Source organism: Balaenoptera acutorostrata, chromosome 5, assembly GCF_949987535.1.
Source record: "Balaenoptera acutorostrata chromosome 5, mBalAcu1.1, whole genome shotgun sequence".
NCBI lineage: Eukaryota > Metazoa > Chordata > Mammalia > Artiodactyla > Balaenopteridae > Balaenoptera > Balaenoptera acutorostrata.
This window is the reverse complement of record NC_080068.1, coordinates 3,266,039-3,285,517: the sequence shown is the minus strand read 5'-3', so window position 1 is coordinate 3,285,517 and position 19,479 is coordinate 3,266,039. Positions and strand designations below refer to the sequence as shown.

The following is a 19,479-nucleotide window of genomic DNA, read 5'->3' as shown; positions in this document are numbered from 1 at the left end:
CACTCAAGTCAGGTCTTGCCTTTCCACCTGCTCCTGTACGAGGCTTCCTTCCTTCTACTGGCAAGTGCTATTTTCTCAGGATGACAGTATTCATCCCCAGAACCCTCAGAGCTCTTAGAAAAAAACTGGAAAACACATGTGCGTTAATCTGGTTCTGGTCCTGACCACCAAGGAAGCAAAACAGGAGGATTTACCTCCTTCGCAGGATTTCTCTTCACTCGGTGTGTGTTACACTGGATTACCGCTGCTCCACTGTAGTTTTTATCAAGAGACAAAGCCGAAGTGTGAGCACAGCCCTGGCCTGAAACGCCTAAGAGCACGTTTCGGGGGGTTTTTGTTTGTTTGTTTGTTTTATTTTTATTGGAGTAGAGTTGATGTACAATGTTGTGTTAGTTTCTGCTGTACGGCAAAGTGAATCAGCTACACCTATAAACATATCCCCTCTTTTTTTAGATTCTTTTCCCATAGAGGCCATCACAGACCACTGAGAAGGGTTCTGGATACTTAGTCTCCTATCCCAGGGACAGGGCCCTCGAGCAGCCATTATCCCCGAGGAGAAATGACAGTAAATGGCTTCGGCCTACGGGGTATTCCGCACGCAAGGGTGGTTGTACCTGGTACTTTGGAAGCTGCTCCTTGGCATGTGGTAAAGATCCCCCGGAAGAGCCGTGGGAAGAGAGGCTGCCGCTGCCACCTCCTTGACAGCACCTGGCTGGCGTTTTCGCGGGGACGTCCTCCGTTTTCTGGGTGAAGAGGGAGAGGCGGGTAAACAAACCACCACCGCTGAGCGTACCAGGCTCCCCAGTACACGCTCACTGGGGGCGCCTTTCTTCCATCGTTCTGTTCTGTTGAGCCTCAGCTGCACAGAAACACCGGAGTGTTGTTTTTTTCTTTTTAATGAGGACAAAAGAGTGGTTCCTGAGAATCTATAACATTTGGAAGAGGCAGATGCTGAGAAGGGTGATAGAGGCGGTGGGTTATGTATTAAGACTATTCCCTTTATTTTATTATTATTATTATTATTATTTTTTGGCCACACGGCTTGCAGGATCTTAGTTCCCTGACCAGGGATTGAACCCAGGCGCCCTGATGTGGAAGTGCGGAGTCCTAACCACTGGACTGCCAGGGAAGTCCCCAGGAACACTCTCTTTAAATAATTCAACAATTATTGACGTTTCAGTTCATATGTTAAAATCATCGATGAGATCTGATCTCTGTTTTGGTTATTAGAGGGTTTTTTAGTACTATGTAGAGTCATAATCTATAAAATCGATGAGGGTACAGACATTGCCTCAAATGTAAATTTTCCCCAAGCAAACAGAATTGAGAAGGCAGAAGTATTTATTCATTTGGAAAGACCGGCATGTGCTTTAATGACACACCTCCCCCTGCAGGGCTTTAGAGAAAGTCATGAGGTCAAGCTTGTGAAAGATGAGGGCAAAATGCTGGAACAGGGGTTCCTGTGACTACACAACATGTGCGGCAACACGGCCTTCAGAGGTCACGGCTCGTAGAGGATTAGCTACTACACGTTCCCTCCACGGAGTTCACGGCAGATTTTTATGACAGTGACACGGAGGCATAACGATACACCTTCACTAACGTTTCCCTTCCTCCTAGGCCGAGATACACTACTCCCTACAGAAGCAGCCTGTACCCTCCGTGATAGGTTGTTTCTATCCTGAGTCTTCTTTGCTTTTTTTTTGTGTGTGCAGCTTTGCTCGGAAAAACATGAATGCAAGTGCAGCTTATCTAATCTCCAGTGTGACAGTCACACTGGTGGTCGAATGCAAATGCCTGCGGTCACGTGCCTGCTGCTGACTCCTGACATTTCGTGCCTGCCTGGGGGGTGGGGGGCTGAAGATGGGGGAAGAACAGAAGGGGAACAGGAAGCCTGTCCCCGGCGGTCGCGGGGCGGGATGGCGATCCACGGCCCTGCAGGGCCCGGAGTGACACGCGGTCCACACCCGCCCCACACCGCTGGGCCCACGCCGCGCCGTCCACGGCTGGCGACAGCCCCCGGTACAGTGAGCAGAGCCCCTGCTGCACTCCCTCTGCAGCCTCGGGCAGTTTCCAAGCCTCGACGGCCCCGCTGCCTCTGTGAGGAAATGAGTGCATCCCAGGAAGCTTCTATCCCAGACTCCGGGGTCACCACTGCTCCTACAGACAGGATTCCGGTTATTTTTGCAAACCGGTGAGAATTTTTTCCCTCCACCTGCTACCACCATCAGGAACCCTAGTGACGGAGCGTGGGTGTGCAACTACACCATCTGTGCAAGGCCTCGGGGAGACAGGAAGTGATGTGGGAAAACAGGGGGAAGCCGTGTGCTGTCCACCAAACAAAGGGCCGGGTGCTGGCTCACCTGAACTAATACCAATCTACCGTGGAAGCCTTCGGGGAATCACCGAGAGACTTCTCATCCCCCCTGCTCCAGCCACCCACCTAACAAGCCCAGCAACGGCTGTAATGATTAGCTACCTGGCCAGCTTCCACGTGAAAGCAGCACAGGATCCGCCCAGCTAAACCGCCGTTAACCAGACACTTCCTTCCTGCAGAAACGACCTTATCAGAAGCAGGACGAGATCTCAGCCCTGACGAGACAGAGACCCTGACACAAAGCATTCAGCTACTTAGCTGCACATTCTCTAAACTGCCAGGATTCGGTCAGTACAGGTATCAGGTTACTGAACATGAAAAGAAGGAACACAAAGGGATTTATTTAATTCGTAGACATCTGAATAACTGTTGAAAGGCGACAAGTCAGAAGTACACCCGATGGCCATCCTGAAGACTCACATGGAGGACCAGACCCTGCTCCTGCCTGGACACATCACTCTACCTTTCCCATTCTGGCTCCGAGGGATCGAGAGCTGCTCTGTCCCCACTTTACCCACCCTCAGACCCCCACGCCCCATACCACCACCACCAGCACTACGACCACCACCATCACCTCTGTCACCATCACCACCTCCATCACCTCCATCACCACCACCACCTCCATCACCACCACCATCACCACCTCCATCACCACCATCATCGCCTCCATCACCATCACCACCTCCATCACCTCCATCACCATCACCTCCACCTCCATCACCTCCATCACCATCACCTCCATCACCATCACCACCACCATCACCACCTCCATCACCTTCATCACCACCACCATCACCTCCATCACCACCACCATCACCTCCATCACCATCACCACCTCCATCACCTCCATCACCATCGCCACCTCCATCACCATCACCACCACCATCACTTCCATCACCATCACCTCCATCACCACCATCACCATCACTATCATCACCTCCATCACCATCACCATCACCACCATCACCTCCATCGCTATCATCATCACCCCCATCATCACCTCCATCACCATCACCATCTCCATCACCACCACCTCCATCACCATCACCACCACTATCCCATCACCTCCATCACCACCATCACCATCACCACCATCACCTCCATCGCTATCATCACCATCACCACCATCATCACCTCCATCACCATCTCCATCACCATCATCACCACCTCCATCACCACCACTATCCCATCACCATCACCTCCATCACCACCATCACCTCCATCACCACCTCCATCACCATCACTATCATCACCTCCATCACCACCATCACCTCCACCATCACCACCACTACTACCCCCACACCACCCTCCACTATAAAAAGGAAATAAAACTTCCTTGGTCAAACAGGCTTGGGTTGCAGGCCCTTCTGCAGACGACAGTGCATGTTAGCACCCTGCAGCCCCGTGGCAAGGAAAGCTCTCCACTTTTGTCTAACCCAGTGCTATGTATCACCTCTCACTGCCTATGGGTAATACCAGACCTTCCCTTCAGGCGAACGCTTCATGAATCTTAGCATTCTCAGTTTTCCCATTAACGGCACACACTTGGCATCAGAATCCTGCCGGATTGCAAGTTACCAGCACATTCGCTTCTGGTAACATCTAAAGTACGATGCTTAGCATCTGCACGATGACTTGCTAACAGTCTCACCTGTGTATGTTAGTAAGAACGCAAATGGGGCGGGCGGAGGGACCTCAAATGGGGCGGGCGGAGGGACCTCTGCCCGTGGTTCCTCTGAACCACTAACGGCGTCGTGCGATTCAGCCCAAAGAGCGGGCAATGCGCTAACAAACACAAAGGAGGAAAGCAAATCCATGTTTCCTACCTGAGTTGCCACCTCCTCAATCTTGTGAACAGCTTTAGAATCAAACAAGACTTGTCTGCCTCTCCTTTCACAGTCCTGGTAAACTATCAGGCGAATCTCGTTCAGGTCCAACTCCGAACAGGACCAACTGTGGATTCACAAGAGAGAAAGAAGTCGTGTTAGCGGCGACGCTTGGGATGGTCGCGGAGAGACAAGTCTCCCAGCCGGCGTGCGCCTGCACACGGAAGCCCCAGTGTGCGGAAGGCGCGATCCCCACAGGCCTGGGCACACGGCCCTGTCCGTGGACTCCGATGGGCCAGTGCCCGTGACCAAGGCTGGGAAGGCTCCTGAGATGATAAACCACTGGAGAGAAAGCTTCTCCTTCCAAAGGAACTTTGGGCAGAGACGTCAGGCAGGAGCGGCCAGGGCTGTGCAGGGAGCTGAACCCGGCGCCCGGGTTCTGGGGGCATCACAGCTGAGGTTGGAGGCCCTGGAGCGTTCACGTCTCTGCGCCATCGGGCCAGGAATCTGCAGCCAGTCAGGAGAGCCCTCGCTTTTCCTCTCCCACCCACCCAGCCTCAGGACAAACAGAGAGGGATCACATCTCCTGAAACTTAGTCTCTTCTTGTATCGTGGCTGGTCTGACACGCAAGTTTAGAAAACCAAGTGCATCACGGTACAGCGTGTGAATTGCTGACAATGACCATCAGCAATAAAGCCAACCCAAAGCCACTGGGACAAAACTGCTCCGAACGCAGGTTCGTTCTCGAGCAACAAGTGAAATCAGGACGCGAGGACTAAGAAAGGGCAACCGTCAACATGCGCTGCTTTGGGCATCTTCAGTTATGTGTCTGCTAACCAGGTCAGCACAGATCTGAGTGCCTGCTGTGTAACAGTCACTGTGCTCGAAGCTAGAGACTGAGCAGCTGTTTAACTAAGCAGACTTGGTCCCTGCCCTCAGGGAGGACACAGTTCAGTGCGGAACACTGGGCGAGTCGTCGTGGGTGACTACAGATGTCCAAGTGCAAGAAAGAAAAGGATGTGGTAAGACTCATATTTTCAGGTTTAAGCGGTGGCGGGGAGGGGCAGGGAAGTCCCCAGGATTTAAGGAAGGGACATTTAAGCATGACTTGAAGAAGCAGGAGTTAAGGAGAGGCAAAGTGTGGGAATGAAGAACACAGCAGGAAGAGGGAGGGACGGGGGAGATGCGCGAAGAGACGGGCAGAGGGAGACGGCGAGCTGCAGAGGGCGGTGGGCAGGCGGCAGCCGGGGCCAGCTCATCCCTGAGGGCAGCCGAGCAGGTCGGTAAACTCAGCCTGCACTTTCCAGAGGTCAATTTGCAGCCCTAAGGAAAACAGGGCTGGGGCGGATTAAGACTAGAGCGGGAAGGCCAAGTAGAATTTACTCTTAAGAGTCTGGGCCCTTCAAACCAAGGCTAGAGTGACAGCAACCGAGGGGGAGGAGAGGGGGCAGGTGCGGGCGGCAGGTCCAGTGCGGACGGAGGCCAACGAGTGCCAGGCGCTGCGAGCACGGAAGAGGAAGGTGGCCACAGATGGAGAGTCAGAGGACAGACAACGTCACACTGTACAACTAAGAGATGGTGTACCAGAGTGAAGTCAGACACACGTGGATACCGATCCAGATCCTCTGAGATCCCGTTTCTCCATCAGCGCGACGGAAATATTAACACCAAGCTCACAAAGCTGCCGCAGGAATTAAATGAAAGTGCTTGACACAGCGGTTGACACAGGTAAGTGCTCCAAAATGCTAATAATTAGCTAAAGAACTGTTCACGTTAACGATTTTTTAAAAACATCGCTACAGCATCTGGTCCCCAACCATGAATTGCACATCACTGGTCCTTTCCTTTTCAGGCCGTGATAGTTAACACTGAACACATGCTTTTCGGGGAGCAGATTTGTTGTCTTAAATCCTGGCCCCCAAAACATCAAGTTCTGGTTGCACCTTCTCAACAGCCTGTGCTCTAAGCCGCCAGGCCCAGCACCCTTGGTGCTAGTTTTGATGCAACTCGGCAAGTTTGTTTCAGAAATTGTTTGTCTCCTGCTCTCGGTCCAGGCCTGGCTGGTTGGACACGTCCCCCTAACCCCACCTGGGCTGCGCAGCCGGGGCCTGTTTTTTGCCAGCACGAGCTGAGAGCTGACCTGAGGACCGAGTCACCAGAGGAAGTAGAGGGGAGCCGTCAGCCAGCCGTTCCCGGGGAGCACAGCCCCGGAGCCAGCTTCTCTGTCACCCCAACCCGACAAGTCCCGAAGCCTGTGCCCGCAACCATGACATTTTACACCAGGTCATTAAAAACACCCTCTGCAATTACTAACACACAGTACACAGGTCGAAGTCACTGACAGCGAAAAATCGACAAAGATTTAATGGCTTTTTGTTTTCATGCTCAATCTGTTTTGCCCCAACGATGACATTTTGTCAAAACAGCATTATCGTTTACAAAGCACCTGCTCAGTCCTTATTTCTGAGGGCTAACGGTGACCCAATGCCAGTCAAACTGAGGACAGCCCCTCCGGAAGAGCTAAAATTTAATAATGATCACAACAGCCTATAAAACATTTCATGTTGGGCTTCCCTGGTGGCGCAGTGGTTGAGAATCTGCCTGCTAATGCAGGGGACGCGGGTTCGAGCCCTGGTCTGGGAAGATCCCACATGCCGCGGAGCGGCTGGGCCCGTGAGCCACAATTACTGAGCCTGCGCGTCTGGAGCCTGTGCTCCGCAACAAGAGAGGCCGTGACAGTGAGAGGCCCGCGCACCGTGATGAAGAGTGGCCCCCGCTTGCCACAACTGGAGAAAGCCCTAGCACAGAAACGAAGACCCAACATAGCAATCAATCAATCAATCAATTAATCAATAAAAAAATAAATCTAAAAAAAAAAAAAAAAAAAAAAAACATTTCATGTTATTTTTCAATTTAAAAAGATGAAAAGAAAAGACATGGGAAAGGAAAACCACGTATGTCAGATGGTCTAACTTTTTGACCCGAATACTTTAAAAAGCATTTTCTAAAATATGAGGAAAACTCTATTCCCCTTCTTGCACATGAATAGCGTCACTGATTTAACACCTAACTGTAATTCTGGCGTCCCCCATCTCTGACCTTAGTAGAGGAAGTCACAGTCGAGTTACCCGGGACAGGACATGCAGGTGGTTAAACGATGCTTCTGCAGGAAGCAAGCTTGGGCCCCGCCTGGGCTCTGGTCCCGCCGCGCGTCACGAGGACGACAGGCGCTCAGGTGCGGACGCCCAGCAGGCCGCGGGCTCCTCCGTGCCACCCTCGAGTCCCCCGTGACCACAGCCATACGTATTCCCTTCGTGCCCACGCTCACCCCAACCCCCAGCCACGGTTCCCGGAGCTCTGCTGAGGGCGATTCTCTGCAGGATTGCAAGAGGCTGAAGAACAAGCCTGGGGCCTTTGCCGTAAAATATCCCGCTACAGCTGTAAAGACACTTCCTCTCATCAGAAACACCCTGTGTCTTGGCTTTTGTTGAAATCGAGGGAAGAACACTGCCCCTGGCATCGGGGGACACGGAATTATTTGTCTACTTTATGGTCACAGCTGTACGACCTGAGGCACAGGAAAAGAAGATGGTTTGTCTACCTTTCCCTACTGTAAAATTTAAACAGAAGTACTCAGATAGACCCTTTCCAGTTTTAAAATTCCATGATGTGAAGATTTGCCCAGTTGGAACTAAACCAGATCTTACTTCTGGAACTGGTCATCAAGAGCGGGAAGCGAGGGACCAAAGTCTCAAATCACTTACCTGAAAGGTGACAAGCAATAAGAGTTCAAATGATTTTAAGTAGAGAAAACAGAATTGTCTTTAAGGTAGATATAACCATGTGTTGCGGCTGAATTGTGTCCCCCCAGGCGAGATGTCCAGTTCCTGATTCCTGGTACCTGTGAATATGACCTTGTTTGGAAACAGGGCCTCTGCAGATGTCATCAAGGCGAGGCCATCCTAGATCAGGCTGGGCCCTGATCCAAGGACTGGTGTCTTCCTAAGAGGAGGGAAATCTGGACACAGACACAGACACATCTGGAAGATGGCTGTGTGATGTCAGGGGCAGAGATCAGAGCTGTGGGCTACAAGCCCAGGAAAGCCAAGGAATGCTGGCCCTCGGGGGGTAGGCGGTGGATACTACAAATAAGAAATGTCCTTATTCCTAAGGAACTTGAAGAGGCAGGCACGTGGGTAACCAGAGGAAACAAGAGGACAAGGCAGGGCGCAGCGAGCAGGAGAGGAAACAGGAGACGTCCCCGGGAGAAGCAGCGTCTGGGCTGGAAGGAGTGAAGGGTGGCCAGGCTCGGGCGTGCTGGCGAGCGGGAAGTCGCTGCAGGCCGAGGGCAGGGCACAGGCCCACGGCCGAGAGGCACGGTGCCCAGGGCTGGGGCGGCTAGGCTAGGGCTCTTGCAGCAGGACCGCACAGAACTGGGAAGTTCAGGACTTCCGGAGCGGGACCCTGACTGCTACGTCAAGGAACGTGTGTCCGCTCCACAAGCAACGGGGTGTGTGCCGTTCCAGCCTCCTGAGGCAGCGACTGATGCCATCAGACCTGTGCTAGGAGAGGACTGAAGCTGCCTGAGAAACCGTCTTCCGGGAAATGGAGAGGGGCCCTGACCTGCGCGCCCAGGGTCTCCAGGCCTCAAGCGGGCAAGGACCGGGCCGGGAGGCGTCAGGTTTGCTGCAGTGATTTGTCCCCCGGGACCTGCAGGGTGGGCGTCTGATTCCTCCCCTGAACATTTGCAGGAATCAGGCTGGACGTGGGCTCAGTACGTCCGGTGGAACCACGGTCTATGAGAGAAGGAGACCTCAAAAATTTTCTTCCTCTGGCTCTCACGCAAGGAAACAAAAATCGTCAAAGTCAAGTTCACGGACAGAGTTGAAAGACGGTCTTGTGATCTGAGAATGTGAATGTTTAAAGAGTCAGGTATGATAGGTAACTTTAAATGGTCCAAGAAAAAGGAATATGGAACACCACAGAATCAACAAAACCAACAATGATCACAGCAAAGACTGGCAAACGCCACCCACCCATCCGCCCAGCAGCTCCAGGCCCTGGGTACGGCCGTGAGCAAACCACGGCCCCTGCTCCCGTGAGCTCACTGCGCTCATGGCCACGTTTTCCCGCCATGAAATAAAGCATCAGCGGGGTGGAGGAGAAAGGGAGGTTGTGCTTGAGATGGCGATCAGAGCCCACCCCGTCAGCACAAACGTGTCAGCACAAATGTGCGCTACTTCCCGCCCAGTAGCAAGCTATTTATTGCAAGAAAAAAAATTATGTACATACAGGGCAGTAACATATTTGGAATTCTTTGTTTCTTTTTTGCTAGGTTAGTAGCTCAGGAAGATGGCTAACAGGAAAAGTAATTTGCAAATTAGCTGATTTGTCTTTCTTCCTCTATTTTGCACTGGTACAACTTCAGCTCCACAGATTGCCCGGTTTTTAGTTTCAGAAGAGCTACATAAAAATTCACCTCTGAATTGCTGTCCTGGGGTCAAGAGCATAGTGAAAAGGTACTTAAAGATTCAGATTCTCATCAGGAGCTTTAATATATAATACGAACCTAAAGATACAGTTTTTAAACGATTCCAGTTAAACGTACCCCGCTGTTATTTTCCCAGAAGAAATTTATATTGGATATTGGCCGCAACTTTTTTTTGTCTTTAAGAAAGCAGGTGATAAATAAAGGTTAATGCTTTATTGCTTTTGTAAAAGCAATGTGGACTGAAAGAATGAGTCCCCACCGTCGGCAGCCTGGCTTGGCAAGAGCGCTGTGACCTGAGCCCCAGTGACCGCGCCTGCATCCGGCCTGACCAGGTGTCATGAAAGACACCAGGAAGTGACATCAACGAGATCGGTGCCTACAACCCGACACGGAAGGGCCAACGCACAGACCAATCAGTAAACGCTACCGTCACGGGGATGGAGATGAACATCTACAGAAGGAAGGAGAGGTCAAGTCCGCCTAGCGGGGGTGAAGCGTGGGGCGAAGTCACAGACGACGTGACACCCGGGAAACGGGTGACCCTCTCGGGTAGACTGAGCTCCCAACTCCAGCGCGGCCACTTTCACCCCAGGTGACTCTGGGAAGGCACCGACTCCAAAGCCCAGCTTTCCCCAAATGCAGCCCTTACCTGCCTCAGCAGGCTGCTGGGAAAGACAGAGAATAAGGATGAAAGTACTTTCGTGACTGTAACGCAGACCTCAAGGGTGAGTTCAGATACGCGGTCCCTTAACTGAGATCCGTGGGTCCGGATGTTTCAGAATTCAGATTTTTATTTTTATTTTTATTTTTATTTTAGAAAGAAGCTTATACCACATATTATATAACAGCTCCTTTAGGGCCTGAGGTGTAATCAAACCCCAACGTCGAACAAATTAGAATCTCGCCAGCCCAAGTGATGAATATTTATGCTAAACGATTATCAAGAGACTATAAATAGTCTTATAAATAGTTCAGGTCAGTTTCAACTTTTTTTCCAGAGGCTTTAGGATTTGGGGACTGTAGAGTAAGAGGTTGCTGCCCAGTGTCCTGCTTGCTATGTCTGAGGGAAGGCCAGAAGTCCCGTCCACATCACCCCAGATATGAGCGGTCCTAACGAGCTGGCGGTGGAGGCAGATGCGTAGGGGGGCCGGCGGCGGCTGGGAGCGCGGTTCCTGCCGAGACAGCGCTATGAATGGCCACGCCGGTCACAAGCTCAAACCACACAGCCTTCGTGTAATATGTGCACACAGTAAAGACAGAACAGCATGAGTCACCACCCGGCCTGAGGTTTGGGAGCTACGAACAGGGAACTGTGAAACACCGAAGAGGAAAGGCAAGTCCCGTCCATCCTTCCTGAGTTCGGGGTGACGTCGGGTAGGACTCGGAAGCAGGTGGAGACTGTGTGGCGCTCCCGGTACCCACAGCCCCTGGCCGGGGCCAGGCCGCGTGCCAGACGCCCGGCCCCCTGCCCGGACGAGCATCTGACCCCAGCGCCCCCTCCTCCGTAAGTGACGGACTGCGGCCAGAAGGACCTCCAAGGCCTCAGCCTTCCGAGTCTGACACAAACCATCTACCAGGTGTGCAGAGAACAACTCAGAACAGGTGACCCCAGCCGGGTACGAAGAGGACAGCCACCTTCGCGGACTGACTTCCATCCCTGCATGGTACCCCTCGCCTTCCTAGAGGGAGTCTGCACTGCGATACAGAAGCAGCACAAACACACCTCGAATCGACAGAGCGTTCAGAGACTGCTGGCAAAGTCTGAAGGGGGAAAGCGCCAGTTCTCTAGAGGCACGAGTGACGCTGAGTGGGCAGGTGTCCCTGGGGGGCCGTGCACCAGGCAGGCGGCCGCCCCCGCGGGCTTCCCAGGTTCCGTTATCGTTATCAACAGGTTCTTCCCTTTCTCCTCTTTAAAAACTTACGGAATTTCTAAATGCGGCTCATATTTTCCAAGAGGGTTCCTTTAATTCTTAAAAGAGCACTACTAATTCTTTTCTTGTATCTAGAAGGTAGAAACTAGTTTTTTAAACAGCAACTTTGCGATCCACCTCCACGCATGCATTAATTCCCTGAGCTAACTCTTTCACACTCTTGTCAGCATAACCCAAACCATCAATGTGCATCCCTGTATCCCAGGATGGCTGAGATGTAATTTCCACCTCTGCTCAAAGCTAACTTGCATCAACATGATTCCACAGCTTTTCCTGAAGGGAAGGTTTCCCATCCCCCCCTCCACCCAGGGAAACTGTCTTACTCATAACAGGTAAGTGAATGAACTTTGAAGTAAATATTCAAGACATAGCCTTATACGTGAGTTCATTCTAGATCCATTTAACTTGCACACAGATAAGGTAATAATTCTTTTTCCCTAGAGGTTTCTAGAGGTCAGTTTTTCTAGAGGTTTGCAGAGGTTAAAAGCATGATTCTATCCATAAGATCTTTTGTTTGCAAAACGGGAACGTCAAAATAAGTAGAAGCTGTACCTATCTTTGGTCGTAAAATATTATCGCTAGAAGAGACGGGTGCAGGCGAGTGGGTGGGGGAGGAGTGGGAGCGCAGTGCTGCAGGGCAGGGGCCAAAATAAGGAAAAAAGAGAGAGAGTGGGAAAGAGAGAGAGAGAGAGATGGGTACAAACACACACACTCACATACTCCTCGACCCAGCAATTCCACTTCAGGAATTAATCCGACAGATCAACTCACGTCGGTCCAAACTGATTACGCACAAAAAGCGATCCCCTGCAGCACCGTCTGGAGCAGCAAAGGACTGGAGCTAAGCGTCAGCATGGGATGGTACGTCCCTACAACGGGCTGCTACACGGATACAGCCCCGAACAGGGAGCTCTCCTCATGTGATGACAGAATTCGCGCTAGGACATCACTTTAACTGGGGAAAAAGAAGTACAAAACACTGTGTATAGAAAGCTACCGTATGTATTTCTGAAAAGGAGACACAAGGAAGAAACTCTGGATGTTACTGTATTTGCACAGAGTATGTCTAGAAAGACGTGCAGCTGTAAGACGGGGGGCATCTGGAGCAGGAGGCTGGGTTGCTGGGAGAGAGAAGCAAGTGGGCCCCTCGTTCCAGGGCACAGAGAGAGGGCTTCCTGACACCGCCTGATGCCCGTCTGCCAGGGCCGCGGAGCAAGGGGCCGCAGGCTCGGGGCCGGGCAGCCTGCGTTGGCGCCCCAGCCCCGCCTCTTCCCGGCCGTGCGGCCTGGCAAGCGCCCCCCTCTGTGTTCCTCGGCATGCAGAACGGGGATAACAGTGGGACCCTCCTCACGAGCGTTCACTTGAGGGTTAACTGCAAAGTGCCTATCGCAGAGCCAGGAAGCCGGTGAGCGAGCTGCAGGTCTTCACTGAGACGCTGCGGCTCTGGGGGCTTCCCTGGCGGTGCAGTGGTTAAGACTCTGAGCTTCCACTGCAGGGGCCGCGGGTTCGATCCCTAGTCGGGGAACTAAGATCCCGCCTGCCTCTCGGCACAGCCAAAAAATAAAAATTAAAAAGTTAAAAATAAAAAAGACACTGTGGCTTTTGAATATTTAACCATATGACTGTACTCTCTCGAAAAATTAAAAATAAATAATGAAACTGAGGAATACAGCAGGAACACTCTTTCTTTAAATCCATCAAAGACTCAAGTATTGTCTTTTTTTTTAAATTTATTTTTATTTTATTTTATTTTTTTTAACATCTTTATTGGAGCATAATTGCTCCACAATGGTGTGTTAGTTTCTGCTGTATAACAAAGTGAATCAGTTATACATATACATATATCCCCATATCCCCTCCCTCTTGCATCTCCCTCCCTCCCACCCTCCCTATCCCACCCCTCTAGGTGGTCACAAAGCACCGAGCTGTTCTCCCTGTGCTAAGCGGCTGCTTCCCACTAGCTAGCTATTGTCTTAAGACAAACAACCTCAATGACAGTTTGCTCCAAGAAGCTTCTGAAGCTGAAGCCTGAGGCAGTGGGTGAACTCCCTCAAGGAAACGACCTTAATGAATTCAAGGCCTTCAGATTTGGTTTCAAACCCGTAGTTCAGCCTTAGACTATGACATTTTCTGAGCTTCCTTCTCAGCGTCCATACACCACATTCTCCTGCCCCTTTTCACCCCCTTGCTTCCCCCAAAGACAGGACAAAGTTTCTAAGAAAGTGATGCCCTTTCTCATTTATCCAACCTATTTACAGCTTTCAGTTTGTGATTACCATTCTAGGACTGTACTGAATTGATTTCCACCGTATTAAATAACTGTCCATTTTTACTGCATCATCTCAGAGACTAGAGACACTAGTTCCAGAAGGCCTGATGTCCGGGTGCAGGCAGGGAGGCTGGTGGTGAGAGCCACAGGGTGCCCAAGAAATACCCACCTAACTCCTTTCCAGAAAGTACCTGAGCTGGCGTCCACAGATGCCCTGTGAGAGCTGGCACTACACCACCTATTTTGTGCAGAAGTTTGGAGACCTTAATAAGGTTGGAACCAGTAAGTGGCAAAGGCGGGACTCGAACCAATGTCTCCTGAGCCCAAACTCTGCTCTCCCCGCACTGCTGGGCCATCATCACGAGCAAACCACTCAGCGTCACACGCTCAGAGCACCCTAAGACCTCCCTCTGCGTTTCCGTCTCAGGGTTTAAAGAAACGCTACATTTGAAAAAGAAAAATGCTGATGATACAGTGTTAAGACTGAGAAACAGAACACGGGATTATGTATACAGTATGACCTCAATTGTGTAGAAAAAATGTGATCAAGCGCTTTTTGAAAAGTTCACAGAAACCTCAGCAACTCGTACCACAGACAGAGGATTAATCTCCCTCATAGATAAAGAACAACCAGAAATCAATAAAGGTTTGCAAACCAATGGAAAGGTGGGCAATGGATACAGATAGTTCACAGAAAAACAAAAATAAGATGGTCTTTAAACACAGGAAAAGATGCTCTCAGTCTTGGAAAGAGAAAAGCAAATTAAAGTCATGCCCCTATCAGACTGGCAAAGATCCAAAAGGTAAGACTGCCCACACGAGAGAAGTGCAGGCAGAGGCTCGAATCGGTGCAAGTTCAGACGGAGGGTGACCGGTCACAGCTCTTAGAGTCACCAGTGTCGTTAACCTTGGAACTCCGATCCCGCTTCTGGAACTAAACAGACGCAAACGTGTGACTGTAGCATGTGTGCTAAAAGCAGAGAACTAGAAACAACTGGAGAGAACACGGGCGGGGCAAATTCAATCCCTCCTGCTCGATGCACAGCGGGAGCAGACCCTTGGGCATGCACTCCTCCTCCTGTGGAGGAAGGAAGGATACATATTCGTATTCGCTTACTTCCTCACCAAAGAAATGTAAAAAGATTCAGTTTAAGCAAATTGAGTTTTTAAAAAGTAGGAAGAGGAAGAAGAGTTCTGACCTCTGATTGCAAAAGTCACAAGAATATTCAGCCCCCCCAGGTAAGGAGCGACCTTAGTTTATCAGGAGTGGGTTTTTGCTCCATTGGTTCTGAGAGGGAGTTCCAGACCTTGTGGTCCACGGCCAGCCACGGCCAGGAGTGGGATGAAGCCAACAAAACAAGGCCACGAGCTGGTCCCACACCTCCTAAGCTTGGCTTTTTAACTAAACGGCCAAGACGGTGGATGAGCTGGCCTGGAAATACCCTCCCTGGCTGGGTGGAGAAGACAGGCCTTGCAAAAGACAGCACTGGGTCACCGTCCTCCAGAGACCAGCAGTCGGCACCTGAGGCCGGAACATGCGTGACTGCCGCGGAAAGGCCTGGCGGGGGGAGGGGGAGGAAGGGCTTGTGCTCCACGCGTGTCGCCACGAGGTCTCCGTGACTCCACGACGTCGGTGGGGAGGCCCCGAGCCACGCCGGCCAAGGGGGCTGGAGAAATGGCCCCCTGCCGCTTCTCACCCACCCGCCCGCCTGCACCAGGGGGACGCCTGGGACCTATGTCTGCTGTTCCCGGCATCCAAACTATCATCTCTTCATCCAAAAGAAAAAGTCCATATAAAATTTGTCCAGGAATCTTTATAACAGCACTATTCACGAGACCCAAAACGTGGGAAAAACCACACGTCCCTCACTGGATAAATAAAATCCAGCCTAACCATTCGATAGAATATGATTCAGCACTAAAAAGGAATGAAGTGCCGTTACATGCACAGAACACGGGTGAACCCTGAAAACAGGATGGTAAATGTAAGAAGTCAACCACGAAAGAACATATGGTATGATGAACTGTATGCTGCTGCTTACAGGAAATGTCCAGAAACAGGCAAATCTACCGAGACAGACAGTAAATTAGTGGCTGTCTAGAGCTGCGAGGAGACTGGGGAACGCCAGCCAGCTTTTGTGGGAGGCGGCTTCTTTCAAGGGTCATGGAAATGTCCCGAAGGTGATGTGGTGATGAGTGCATAACCCCTGGGGACACAGCAAATCCACTTAAGTATGGATAGACTTCAAATGGGTGGATTGTAAGGTACGTGAATGACCTCTCGCTAAAGCTGCCTTAGAAGAAAACAAGATTCCACTTACACTCCCCTTTCCCCGACCCCATGCCAAGGGTGGTGTGCAGCGAGGGCGACCACGCATTGCTGGTGGGAAAGGAGTCGGGCACTCACTTCGGAGAATATTGAGTAAAGCCAAAGGTCACATTTCCTAAAACTTAAACTCCATTTCTTTCACCCTATGAAATCCATGCAGATGTGCAGACAGGGACACATGTGATACTACTATTCACTGCAACATTGTTTATAATAGTAAAATTTGTAAAAAAAAAAAAAATGAAATGTTCATTAATAGACTAACAGATACATAATTTGTATCATATTCACACAATGGAATGCTATACTGAATTTGGAATTAACACACTAGAGCTACATGGAGTTATACAAACGAATCTCAAAAACATACAGCTGTATAAAAAAGTAAGCTTCAAAGTAACACGTACAGTATGATGTCCACTTTAAAATGTTAAATACGTGTAACCCAGTATGATTTATGGATACATCCCAGCCAGTAAATGACAGATATGCAGAGGAATGCGAAGTTGCGTATTCAGACCGTGGTTACCTCTGGAAGGAAGGGAGGGAGATGGGGCCCAGGAAGGATGATACAGGAAGCATCATCTACTTCCCTAATGTTTTAGTTCTTTTTTTAAAAAATCATACATGTGAAGCAAAAGTGGCAAAATGTTAAGATTTAAGAAAACTGGGTTGTGGTTACACATATGGTTAATATAGCATAGTCTGCACTTTCGGTATGACGAATATTTCATAATAAAATGAAAGCGTTACTTGGCTTTTAAAATGAGAAAAAAAAAAGAATTTATAGCAAACTAATAAAACTGATTACCTGAATGGGATGGGGAAGAAAAAAGAGGTAGGAACAACAAGATTCAGGTGTGTATTTTTTTTTGTTGAACCAAGTGAATGTATTATCTCTGAAGACACAGAGATAAAACGCTCTTCAAAACGTTAAGGAAAACCCCTCACGTTCGTACCCTTTAAGAAGTGACTTAACCTACAGAAGATGTTAGGGCTGGAGGCCTGCTTCTCTTTGCCTCCAGGTTCCCAGTAGAGGCCCAGTTCTGACGAGCGGCACGCTCCTGACTGCTCTGCCCGGCCACTGGCCTCCCGGGGAAGAGGAATCAATTCTGATGGACAACTTTCCTTCACTCTTCGGCATCTACCTGCCTGCGGAGCGCACACATGCTGACCTGGTCCTCAACTCCTGGCCTCAGGTGCGCGGGCGCGTCCCGCGTGGCAAGGCCGGGGCGTCCGAGGATGCTGAGGGCCAGGTGAGCAAGCGGTGCTGACTCTGAGCATCGACAGGCCACGGCCCCTTGCAACACGCGCTGCCTGTTTCCCACCTGCCTGACCAATTTCTGTGTCTCAATTTTCAAATTCTGGTGGGGAAGGAAAATGGGTCTCCTTCAGATTTCCTCCAAGGAAAATCTCCAAGGAAAATGCCCTCCCAAGGAGACCATCAGATGTTTGAACACAAATAGGGTTGTAACGTCAAAAACTGGAAACCTTAATATCCATTCAGAACATACCCAAGATTTTTGAGGCCATCAATTTCAGATACTACAAAGTCATTAAAAATTGTCTTAAAAACGTTTTAATGACATGGGGAAAATGCCGTGGTATAATAGTGAGAAAGCAGATTATATATATATATATGTATTATATACATATAATACATATATACATGTAAAATACATATATATCAATATATGGTTTAGTTAATACAGTGCAGCTTACATCCATGTACCAAAAAGGACTGCCAGGAAATAAATCAAAGTATTAATAGGGGTAAAAATTTGTGTGATAGCCCTGCTAGTAATTTAGGTTTTCATTTTTATATTTGCTTGCATTTTCCAAATGCTTTGTAACAAAATTGTACCATTTTGATAATCAGAAAAAGTATTTAAGAAAAATATTAAAAATAAGTTTAGTAACAATATAAAAGAAAAAGATGGAGGCGTTTAAAAAGGAGAATGCAACTAGCCTGACATGAATGCAGCCATGCTCTGAAAAATATACCTGTTAAAATAGTTTTTAAATATTTCATATACTGGCAATTAACAAGTAGAATTGAAAATTAAAAACACAATACTACTTACACTAGCATCCCCCCCCAAAAAGAAATAGTTAGGTATAAATCTAACACAATATGTGCAAGATTTATATGAAGAAAACTACAAAACTCTGATAAAGAAAATCAAAGGAGAACTAAATAAATGGAGAGATATTCCATGTTCATGGGTGGAAGACTCAAGGCGTCAGTTCTTCCCAAGTTGGTCTAAAGATTCAATGAAATCCCAATCAAAATCCCAACAAGTTATTTTGTGGATATCGACAAACTGGTTCTACAGTTCACGTGGAGAGGAGGCACAGGACCCAGAACAGCCAACAGGACATTGAAGGAGAAGAACAAAGTCAGAGGAATAACACTACCCAACTTCAGGACTTACTACAGTTACAGTAAACAAGACAGTGTGGTCCTGGTGAAAGAACAGACAGATCAACAAAGAAGAGTAGAGGACCCAGACTCAGAGTCACACACACTCAGCTGACCTTTGACAAAGGAGCAAAGGCAACACGTTGTAGAAAAGACAGTCTTTCAACAAACAGTGCTGAAACAAGTGGACATCCACACTCAAAAGAAAGAATCTCGACACAGACCTTAAATCCTTTACAAAATTTTAACTCAAAATAGATCACAGACCCCAAATGCAAAACTATAAAACTCCTCGAATGACCTAGGAGAAAATGGAGATGACCTTGGGCATGGTGATGACCACACAAAAGCACACGCCATGAAAGACACAGCTGATATGGCTGGACCTCATTACAATTAAAAACTCTGGTCCGTGAAAGACAACATCAAGAGAAGAAGAAGACAAGCCTCAGACTGGGAGAAAATATTTGCAAAAGACAATTCCGATGAAGGACTGGTATCCATAATATACAAAAAACTCGTAAAACTCAACAATAAGAAAACAAACAACCCAATTTAAAAATGGGCAAAAGACCTGGACAGCTCACAAAAGATATACAGATGGCAAATAAGCACATGAAAAAGGTGCTCCACATCGTATGTCATTAGAGAAATACACACCAAAACGACGAGATACTACCACATACCCATTAGAGTGGCCAAAATCCAGAACGCTGACAACAGCAAATGCTAAGAGGACGCGGAGCAACAAGAACTCGCTCACTGCCGGTGGGAACGCAACACAGTGCAGCCACTCCGGAAGTCCGGTGGTTTCTCACAAAACTAAACAAGCT

At 49.3% G+C, this 19,479-nt stretch overlaps 1 protein-coding gene across 6 annotated transcripts in view; it reads right to left on the bottom strand.

Moving 5' to 3' along the window:
* FNIP2 (folliculin interacting protein 2) overlaps positions 1–19,479 on the bottom strand; it is a 119,907-nt gene that overhangs the window by 57,062 nt on the left and 43,366 nt on the right. For all 6 annotated transcript variants that reach the window (XM_057547180.1, XM_057547176.1, XM_057547178.1 and 3 more), the window contains 2 exons: positions 4,204–4,330; positions 615–743 (listed from right to left, as the gene is read on the bottom strand). In XM_057547180.1, the coding sequence (XP_057403163.1) occupies positions 615–743; positions 4,204–4,330 (256 nt within the window). The remainder of the gene's footprint in view (positions 1–614; positions 744–4,203; positions 4,331–19,479) is intronic.